An 11,208-nucleotide genomic window follows, 5' to 3' on the forward strand; every position below is an offset into this window, starting at 1 on the left:
TCATCAGTCTTAGTTTTAGTGCAAACATAATCTTCTGGATGTTTCACTTATCATAAAATGTAAGATTCTTTAATTCTTCCCCTCGAGATGATTTTACTATAGGTTTATCAATCTCAAATGAATCTCATTTTTGAATCAATAACATACCCTACATGGGTCATGTATTCTTTCTCAAATCCTTTTAACTTTTGAGAATTATAAGAATATGATGCAATAAGGATTTTAAATTGCATTCTTATGTGCAGTAATATTATGTACTCTTCTGGATCATCATATATATCCTCTTCTTGAACATTCTATAAGGTTTTACTATCATGTATTGTACTCACAATAATCCTCTTTCCTCTTTGGATGATTGAATGATATTTTTATTTTCTCAACTTCAAGTGAGAGAATGAGTTTTAAATAGAAACTCTTGGGTCTTTCTTTATTATCATCTTTATTTCTCAACTTCAAGTGAGAGTATGAGTTCTAAAAAGAAACTCTTTGGATCTTGACCTTATTTATATTCATATTCACGTCTACAACCACTTTTAGGTTCGTTTTCTTGAACAATACTATTTGTGGTATAAATGTCCTATTCTCTTCAGGAGAATGGGTCATAATCAACTAGACATGATTATCATCTTACATTAATAGCTCACTCTTTTTCTGAGTCTCAGGGAGATAAGATATAAGTATAAATTTCTTTAATCTATTTTCTCAATCATGTGTCTGCTGGACAACATTACTTGTATAAGATATTGTATTTTTCAATACATATGCATCTTTAAAAATTTCTTCAAGAAAATTTACTTTTAAACTTAACATCCAACATAGTTGGATTTATTTACGGACTTCATGTCTTGTGATTATTAAGATGCAAAATACATAATGAGCTTTAGGTAATCACTTCAGGTGATTATATCTTCTTTGGATTTTCTCCAAAACTCATGGATCTTTTAAGATCAAGCCTTAAGCTTAAAACCCACGTATATAAATGGTATAAAATTATTTCAATTTCGATAGAGATATGGATATTTTTTTTTTTTTTACTAATATGCTATTTAACAAGGTTCTTAACCACACAATCAATTTAATGAATACAATGTATATCATTTGTAATAACTTTTACACAAATGACTTTATTTAATCCAACTTTAATAAACCTTGTAAATAAAGCATAAAACTAAAATATTTATCTTGAAGAGTGTTGGAAAATCGGTGATCCAAACACTCATACTTCAGGTAGTTACAATCTTCTCTTTGATAAATAATTCTGAAAGACTTAAAATTTGCTCATACAAAATATGGCTATTTCATTAGTAATTATGCAAAATCAGAATACTTATTATAATACCAATAAAGTGAATACTAATCACGGAGAACAATGACCAATTGTTTACGAAAACTTAAATGGTTCAAATCAGTAGCCAATGAACATTGAACCAACATAATAATAAGACAAACAATAAGTATGCTTATGCAAGTATGGCTATTACATTAGTAAACATTGATATTAGTAAAACCATATATCTCGAGTAAAGTGACTTCATATACTAAAAAGAAATTTTACTAATATTATATCTATTCATATATACGCATAATATATTGCAAGCACTCAACCATAAGACTTTTGCAATATTGTATGCACTCATATATGTAAATAATATATTGTATTTACTTGGCCTTAAAGTCTAAAATGCAATTTCTTATCAATTCTAAAATAATTCTTATTTTATGAATCCAATACACAGTTTCATAGGTTAATTAATTTTAATAACCATTAGACAATATGCTGCCGTAAATAAAAATGCACAATTCTAATAACAATATTCAGCCGTAAACATGAGAAAAATTAATAATCTCATGTCTATATGATGCCTTTTCGAAGAAAAGATAAGATGTTATTACTAATTATCATATATCAACAACGGTTATATATGTGCAGCCGTATGACTAAAACAGTCGCAAGCCCTAGTAATTTTTTTTTTCTTTTTATGAACATGCAGTCGTATAGCTCGTAAGTTATTAAACTAATATTCTTTAAAAATTAGCAGCCGTATGAGAACTTTAAATATGGTTAACAAGATGCAGTAGCAAGGATGCTAAGTAATACTAACTTTGACATGTTTAGTTTTACGAATGAATGCAATATTAACAATAAGTAATAAAAGTGATACCAACGTGATGACTTTCAATAACACAATATAAGCATCACATATGATTAACTTACAAAGAGAGCACATACGGGTATAAAGTGTAATAAAATTGAGCATTAGCTTATAAACATCGACAAGATCTCTTTTCAATCCAATGATTTTCTTTCCCTAAAACAAGGGTAGATCAATATTGTGGACTAAAGCACCTAAGCTCATATTCTGTATGAATTCATTCTTACAAAATTGATAATAATCATGATTTGAAAAGGGATTGAATATAGACTAAAAGTATAGTAGAATAAAAATCTATACCTACTAGTTCAAGATTGCTAGAGTTTCGTGCTGATAACGTGTTTTGAGTAAAGAAGAGAAGACAAAAGAAGAGAGGAATTGGTGTGTCTTATTCCATGAGTAATGAATCTAATAGCTTGTGGACAAAGCCACTTGGAGAACAAGTATATTTAAGAATTGCCATAATGGCATCACCATAATATTTATAACAGATTCATCCTAATATCGTTGTTTTTTATATGATTTCACCGGTTTGGTTGGTGAATTTCTTGTATTGGCCATTTACCATTTAAAGTGTTAATAAAATCAATTGTTGTTAAAAAAAAAAAAAATTGCAAGGTTCGGTAAAGTTTGTGGTTGGGTGGGCTATTTTCATACCCCGTCATCCATCCAATCAGCCATCGCCCCGTCATCATGAAACACAAATGAGGCCCAGTAAAGGGTTGTCCTCTAAAGGCCCATAACGTCGATTCAGGCCCAATGGGAGCAAGATATTTTTGTAGAGAAAAATCAAAGGGGGCAGACGTAGACGCGAGTCGACCTCGAGGCGCGATGCCTCAGGCGTACTTCATCACGCAACTCTCACGAGCTTCTCTCTCCTTTTATACCACTTTCCTTTTTTTCTACATTTCTTTAAATTTGTGAAATTTAATCCTTTTTTCGAAGGTGAAGAAGTTGCGTGTCGTCTTCAGACCGATCTCTTCCTCTCTCTCTCTCTCTCTCTCTCTGTTTTCTCTGTGTGTTTGGTGGGTTCCTCTTACCGGTAAGATTTTCCAGTACGATTAATTGTGTAATGATTGGAATTATTTGCTAAATTTGGAAACTTTCTGAACATTTCATTGATTTCATGTAGCGGGTTAGTGTCGGATGGCGCTTTGTGGTGTTTCATCGACTCCAAATCTGCAACTTTTGCAGTCTGCTAGAAACTCAAGCATTGGTCTGAAACGTAACCGTAGTTTATGTCATCCCACAAGCTCTTCGTATCGTGCTAAACCTGTAAAACTCCGTTGTTCATCTTCATCGTCTAATGTGGAGATGGAGGATGATGTTGGTAATGGTAGCTCCTCTGTCTCTGTGGAGGATGAATCAGCACATGTGATGCAGTTCAAGTGGAATGATTTCAAGATTCTTGATCGTGTTAGTATCGGTCATGGTGGTCGGGTAAATATACATCACCAATTTGATCGGTCGTGTTTCTTTTTTATATTATACTTATACTTATGTTGCTAATTGAGTTTACCTTCTTACAGGCCGATGAACTTGTGTTTGAAGCTGTAGTTCAGATTCCAGATAGGTCAGTTTCTACTTCAATGTATTACCAGGTTTCAAGATAAAATGATTTTTAGGGGGCTTCATCTGTGTGTGGTGCTTCATATTTCACAGCCCTTTGTTTAACCAAGGAGTTGTTCTTCGGAAACTGAATACAACTCATGCTCAAAGAAGGGGAAGAAGAGCCATTGAAGTTCGTGTTTCCTTTTCAATCACAATCACTTGCTAGCTTCTTGTATCTCTGCTCAGTCTTTTTGTTGTATTACTTTCCAGGTATTGAAGAAGCTAGTTCGTCGTAGGCTTCTGTACCATTCTTACTCAATGCAAGTTCACGGTTATATCTCTAATAGCTTGAGGAGCGATGATCCCTACTCATTCACCCTCGTTCACGGGGTAGGTTTCTTCCATATATACATCTGCTCTAAATGACTTCTTAGGTTTCCCCCGTTTAATTAATCTGTATCTCTCTCTTCTTGCAGTGCCATGGGAGTTTCTCGATTAGGCACTGGCTTCAGCAATCTGATTGGCTTCCAACGTTAGAAGCTACACTTGCGCTAGATGAAGAATCCTTTAGAAGAGTAGGGGATGATACAACTGGAGGACCTGCAGTTTCAAGGCAGCTAAGACTAATCCGTATTTTAATGAGAGATCTTTTAATCGGAGTATGTATTTATCTCCTTTACAACCAGCAGAATAGTTCTTTCTTTTGGTCATCATGATCTGGTTAACATGTGTGTTTTTGGTCTTGAAAGGTCAATTACTTGCACAGCCATGGTCTTGCTCACACAGAACTGAGATTGGAAAATGTGCACATTAGCCCTGTGGATAGACATATCAAAGTTAGTATTATGCTTTCAATCAATTTCGATTATGATGAAGCTAATTTTATTGATTAGTTCTGTAAATTAATATTTAGCAACTATAGGTAGGGATTCTGGGAAATGCTGCTGACTTTTATGGGGACGGTCCGAGCAGTAGCAACGCTTACAGTACCATGGACAGACGACAGATGATGATAGCATTTGACATGAGGTGTCTTTTTTTTTTTAAATTATCATCATTCCTTTCGTTTACATCACTCAGACTAATTGTATTTTTCTTTTTACCTTTCATGGTCAAAGATGTGTTGGATTCATGATGGCTAAAATGGTACTCCAAGAACTGATGGATCCATTAATCTTTGCCAAACTAAAGTCTTTCCTGGCAAAGGTATCATCCATAGATGAGTTTAATGTTTATAAAAAAAATGTTTAAACATTCTTGTAAATGTATATCTAGGGGAATGATCCTTCTTCTCTGCGGGAGTTCTTTGTGACGACGCTCAATACAAACTCTGAATCTGGAAATACTGGAGTTCAAGTAAGTACTCAGCCAAGTGTTATCTTGCACCTCTTAGCATAATTGCTAGTTTTTTTCTCACTCTACCGTGAGATTAAGGAGTTGTTTATCATCACCCTCTTGTTTGTTCTCAGATACTTGATAGAAACTGGGGAGCAGGTTGGCACCTTTTATCTTCATTGATTGCTACCAGACCTTCTAAACGAATAAGGTAACATTCTTCTAATATTAACAATTAACAATCTATGGAGGCCATAATAAATGTGGTTCATTAACAAAGTCTGTTGGGGGTTTGGTGCAGTTGCTTGGATGCTCTTAAGCATCCCTTTCTATGTGGACCAAGATGGCGTGTTGCCCCATCAATGGATATCATCAGATGGGGTCTTGGATCAACCGCTGTAAGAATTTCAGAAGAATACATTTACAGCATGCCTCAGGTAATGTATATGAGATGGTTTTTCTACAAGTTCTAAGAAGTTTGAACCTTTACTCACAACTCTTAAAGACCAAATTGGAATAACACAAATCTTATGCAGCGCCAAAGACTTGCCCACTTCATTGAACTAATGGAGATGCTAAACCCATGTCCAAAACCAAATGTACGAGTTTTAAAAAAAAACTCTCATGCTTCCTTAACTTTTCTTATTTATAGTACTTTAATTTGTGAACCTTGGTTTTAAACACAGTGTTGGTTGGAGCTGTTACCGGGAAGATGGCGTCTGTTATACTCAACCGGAAAGCACATTGGTCTAACTCTGCGTCAGCCTTCTACACGTGCTCTAATAGGCAATGTTCATTTAACAATAAGCCGAGCTTCAGAAGATTCCAACAACACTTCGCTATCATTCACCTCTGACATAGGCTTCACGGCCATAACCAGCAAAGAATGGCCACACGACAAAACCGGAGCCAGAGGCAAACTACAAACGCTCTCTCAGTTCAGACTAGTAGCCGGAAAAAGACTTTACCTCAAAGAAGAGAAAAAGAACATCGGTAAGTTCTCTATGGGAGAACCAAACGCTGAAGAAGGCCTAGTCGAGAAGCTAGGAACCAAGAAATGGAAAAAAGTGGTGCCCTTCAAGGAGTTTCCGTCGAGTCTTCCTGTAGCGAAACTCGTCTCTGGAGAGATCGAAGTGACGATGAACATGGCTGATCGTATAGAGTCGCCTGGGAACGTGATTGGGGAAGTTAGAAAGCAGATTCCGCAGGAGATGTTTGATTTGTCTAAGCTTGTGTGTGGTACGTATATAGACAGTAGGTTGCTTGTGCTTAGGTGTGTGAATGGTTCGGCATTGTTGTTTACAAGGTCTAGCTTTGGACCATAAGTCTATGTAGTAGCTCACTTGTCTCGGTTCTTATGTGTGTATATAAACACTGAGCATTCTTTTTGGGATAAAAAAACCTTTGTAATCTCTGTGTATGTTGTACATGATGAGACTTGGCATTATAAATTCGTAAGACTGAGCAAACGCAGAAGCAAACTCAGAAGCTCACCTCTTAATTAGACTTAAAGTCTTGCGATGCTTCTGTCTGAGCAAGAGTCTTTGGCTTCTTCTAGCGCTATATGCATTGAGTGGTGACTGGTTTGATTGGTTAATATGCTGAACCAGGTAGAGAGATGAACATAAATAAGCCCAATAAAGTTTTTTTCTTGTATGACAGCTAGGCCTGGGACGGATCGGATATCCGAGCAATTTTAAGGTATCCGGATCCGGATCCTTATCCAGCGGATCCATAATTTTACTATCCTTATCCGGATCCGGGGTTCTCGGATATCCGGATGTCGGATATCCTCCTAAAAATTGTAATATCCGGCAGATATCCGGATCCGGATTTGGATCCTTAAAATAAATAAAAAATAATATTAATATATATATATATAAAATATTAACAATAATTTAAAATATATATATATAACGTTTTTAATTATTTCTATGTACAATATTACAAAATTTACATAAAATTTATATATATTATTATAAAAATGAAAATATATTAAATAAAATTAATTTTTATATATAGATATTACTATTTTTGAAATATTTATTAATAAAACTTACGGATCCGGATATCCGGACTTAAAAATTAAGATATCCGGATCCGGATCCGACTTTGACGGATCCAACATTTTACTATCCGGATCCGGATTCGGTCCCTCCGGATATCCGGATTTTCGGATCGGATCCGGATCGAATCTCGGATCGAATCCGGATCTCGGATAAAAGTCTCAGGCCTAATGACAGCAAACTTGAAAAAGTTTAATATAATTATCTATCTGGCTTGTGGCCCCCTTCATGTTTTTCTGTAAAATAATTACCACTTATTAAATTAATATAAATGTCCTTATAATGTATTTTTTTGGTTCACCTGCTTCCAAAGAGAAAAAAAAAAAGAAGATAAATCTAAAATATTCTGGACCGTTGATCTGAGGGTCAGATAAGGACCAGGCAACACGCGAAGTACAGCATAAGCGCCCTATATGAAAGCTATCCGATAACTTGCTTCTCTTACGAGTTACGATCTCTCTGTCTCTCTCTTCCCTTTTTCGCTGGAAACTGTTCTCTCTCTCTCTCTCTCTCTCTCTCTCTCTCTCTCTCTCTCTCCATACCTTTCTTCTAGGGTTTCAGTCTCCGATCGCCGCCGCCGCCGTCGAGATTCTAGGTAAAGCTTCTTCGCTTCCATGTATCGAACCTGCTTCAGTTAGATCCATCCTCCGATTCCCTATCGCGTTCATCGATTCACCCAACCTTACTGTTTCGATTTACCCAGATCTTTAGGATTTGAACTCGTTTCAATTTTATATGTATCGAATCTGTTCTAGTAAACTAGTTTGATTTGGTCGTTCTCCTTTCTTAGTCTGCTGAATATTCAATTTTGAATTCGATTGCGTCTTCGGATCTGTGGTCCTCACTATTTTGAATCAACTTGTATAGTCTTTTAACTGTGCATCTTTTCATGATCCATAGTGTGCATCCCTTGCAATTTTAGGCTATTTTGCTCTGGACGTTTAAGAAAATTTGTTGGAAGAGCTAGGATCGTATGCTGACTTATGCCACTGTTGTTGGCTTTCACCTAAATCTCTTCTTTGGCGTCTTAGTTTTACTGATTTTATCAAAGTTGCTACCTTTTCTCTTTTATTTTGTGTTTTGGCGTCTTAGTCTTTGGTTTACAGATAGTTTCTGACTTTTAATTTACTTTTGTTTTGTTTTGCGTTTGTGTATTTATTATGTTTCTGATTTTTCTTTTGGTAAATCACATCTGTTGAATGATTGCAGACAAACTTGTGGCAATGGAGGTCACCCAGTTGCTCTTAAACGCTCAGTCGATTGATGGAACTGTTCGTAAGCACGCTGAAGAAAATCTCAAACTGTTCCAGAGTCAAAACCTTGCTGGTTTTTTGCTCTCACTTGCTGGAGAGCTTGCCAATGATGAGAAGCCAGTAGATAGCAGGAAACTTGCCGGTTTAGTCCTTAAAAATGCTCTCGATGCTAAGGAACAGCACAGGAAGTATGAGCTTGTCCAGAGATGGCTGTCTCTTGACATGGCAACAAAGACACAGATCAGAGCCTTCTTGTTGAAGACACTTTCCTCCCCTGTGCCTGATGTTCGTTCAACTGCCTCTCAGGTCATTGCTAAGGTTGCAGGTATTGAGTTGCCCCAGAACCAGTGGCCTGAGCTTGTCGGATCTCTTCTCTCCAACATTCACCAGTTACCAGCTCATGTCAAGCAAGCCACTTTGGAGACTCTTGGATACCTCTGTGAAGAAGTGTCTCCTGATGTTGTAGAACAGGAGCATGTAAACAAGATACTCACAGCGGTTGTTCAGGGTATGAATGCTGCTGAAGGAAATAACGATGTTAGACTTGCAGCAACCCGTGCTTTATACATGGCTCTGGGTTTCGCCCAAGCAAATTTCAGCAACGACATGGAGCGTGATTATATCATGAGAGTCGTGTGTGAAGCAACTCTTTCCCCTGAGGTGAAAATTAGACAGGCTGCTTTTGAGTGTTTGGTATCCATCGCTTCCACATACTATGAGAAGTTGGCGCATTATATGCAAGATATATTCAACATCACAGCTAAGGCTGTTAGAGAAGATGACGAGTCTGTCGCTCTACAAGCGATTGAATTCTGGAGCTCTATATGTGATGAGGAGATTGACATCTTAGAAGAGTATGGTGGTGAGTTCACTGGGGATTCCGATGTTCCATGTTTCTATTTCACTAAGCAGGCCCTCCCTGCGCTTGTGCCCCTACTGCTGGAAACTCTGCTCAAGCAAGAAGAAGATCAGGATTTGGATGAAGGGGCTTGGAATATTGCAATGGCTGGTGGGACTTGCCTCGGTTTGGTTGCTAGGGCAGTTGGAGATGACATTGTACCTCATGTTATGCCGTTCATTGAAGAGAAAATATCAAAGCCTGATTGGAGAGAGCGGGAAGCTGCAACATATGCTTTTGGTTCCATTTTGGAGGGCCCTTCACCAGATAAGCTGATGACAATTGTTAACGCAGCGTTAACATTTATGCTCAATGCTTTAACAAAGGACCCAAGCAACCATGTGAAAGACACGACCGCATGGACTCTTGGTCGGATATTTGAGTTCCTGCATGGTTCAACAATCGAGACACCCATAATTACTCAGGCAAACTGTCAGCAAATTATCACAGTATTGATCCAGACAATGAAAGATGCACCTAATGTTGCAGAAAAGGCTTGTGGGGCTCTATATTTTCTGGCTCAAGGCTATGAGGATATTGGTCCCAACTCTCCATTAACACCCTTCTTCCAGGAAATTATCCAGTCCCTTCTAGCTGTTGCACACAGAGAGGATGCAACTGAATCACGCTTGCGAACTGCAGCGTACGAGGCATTGAACGAAGTTGTCAGGTGTTCGACTGATGAAACATCAGCCATGGTTCTGCAATTAGTACCTGTGATAATGCTCGAGCTCCACAATACTTTGGAAGGGGAGAAGCTTTCTTCAGACGAGAGGGAGAAACAAAACGAGCTTCAGGGACTTTTATGTGGATGCTTGCAAGTCATCATACAAAAATTAGGATCTGAACCGACCAAGTATGTTTTCATGCAGCATGCAGATCAAATGATGGGACTTTTCCTGAGGGTTTTTGGCTGTAAAAGTGCAACTGCACATGAAGAAGCCATGCTCGCCATTGGCGCTCTTGCTTATGCAGCAGGTCCTGATTTTGCCAAGTACATGCCTGAGTTTTACAAGTATTTGGAAATGGGTCTTCAAAACTTTGAAGAATACCAAGTATGTGCTGTTACTGTGGGCGTTATTGGGGACATCTGCAGAGCATTGGAGGACAAGATTTTACCTTACTGCGATGGGATTATGACGCAGCTTCTGAAGGATTTGTCGAGCAACCAGTTGCACCGATCAGTAAAGCCGCCGATTTTCTCCTGTTTTGGTGACATAGCACTGGCTATTGGGGAAAACTTTGAGAAGTACATCAACTATTCAATGCCGATGCTTCAGAGCGCAGCAGAACTATCAGCTCACGCGTCTGGAGCTGATGACGAGATGACAGAGTACACGAACTCATTGAGAAATGGAATACTCGAAGCTTATTCAGGCATATTCCAAGGGTTCAAGAACTCTCCGAAAACGCAGCTCCTAATTCCTTACGCACCCCATATCCTCCAGTTTCTGGACAGTATATACATGGAGAAAGACATGTAAGTTTTCTTTGTTCTTTCAAACCCAATCGAAATTATAGATTAGTTTTGCGAAAATATAAAAAGTTGTTTAATTTTGTGGATAAAATGGCTTGTGTGACAGGGACGAGGTGGTGATGAAGACAGCGATTGGGGTGTTAGGGGATTTAGCGGATACACTAGGGAGTCATGTGGGGGGTTTGATACAACAGTCAGTGTCGAGCAAAGAGTTCTTAAACGAGTGTTTGTCATCTGATGACCACACAATCAAAGAAGCAGCTGAATGGGCAAAGCATGCCATCACCCGTGCCATTTCTGTTTGAAGGGCTCTTTTCTCTGTGCCTTTCGTTTTGTTTTTCTTTTACAGTAAAGTCTGCATGCATCTCTGGGTGGGTTTGAGTCTGGGGAAGGGTAGAGCTGCAATATCCGAGAGTCACATCATCATCAGTTTCATTTGCATCATCAGCATTACTGGGGTCAGCATTGAGTCGGA

The 11,208-nt window shown here is 37.9% G+C and overlaps 2 protein-coding genes across 2 annotated transcripts; both read left to right on the top strand.

Annotated features, from left to right (window-relative positions):
• The first annotated feature begins 2,954 nt into the window (after positions 1-2,954).
• LOC106315457 (probable plastid-lipid-associated protein 14, chloroplastic) lies at positions 2,955-6,492 on the top strand. The gene is made up of 14 exons (XM_013753189.1): positions 2,955-3,195; positions 3,286-3,593; positions 3,683-3,726; positions 3,816-3,894; positions 3,975-4,094; positions 4,181-4,363; positions 4,454-4,540; positions 4,627-4,733; positions 4,823-4,910; positions 4,980-5,060; positions 5,174-5,250; positions 5,341-5,476; positions 5,576-5,638; positions 5,726-6,492. The coding sequence occupies exons 2-14, from the start codon at positions 3,300-3,302 to the stop codon at positions 6,362-6,364; spliced, it is 1,998 nt and encodes a 665-aa protein (XP_013608643.1). The 5' UTR covers positions 2,955-3,195; positions 3,286-3,299; the 3' UTR covers positions 6,365-6,492.
• Positions 6,493-7,531: 1,039 nt separating this feature from the next.
• On the top strand, positions 7,532-11,191 carry LOC106315456 (importin subunit beta-1). The gene is made up of 4 exons (XM_013753188.1): positions 7,532-7,598; positions 7,631-7,700; positions 8,315-10,736; positions 10,840-11,191. Exons 3-4 carry the CDS (start codon positions 8,329-8,331, stop codon positions 11,036-11,038), a joined length of 2,607 nt encoding a protein of 868 aa, XP_013608642.1. The 5' UTR covers positions 7,532-7,598; positions 7,631-7,700; positions 8,315-8,328; the 3' UTR covers positions 11,039-11,191.
• The last annotated feature ends 17 nt before the right edge of the window (positions 11,192-11,208 follow it).

Source organism: Brassica oleracea, chromosome C9 (genome assembly GCF_000695525.1).
Source record: "Brassica oleracea var. oleracea cultivar TO1000 chromosome C9, BOL, whole genome shotgun sequence".
In the NCBI taxonomy this organism is placed as follows: domain Eukaryota; kingdom Viridiplantae; phylum Streptophyta; class Magnoliopsida; order Brassicales; family Brassicaceae; genus Brassica; species Brassica oleracea.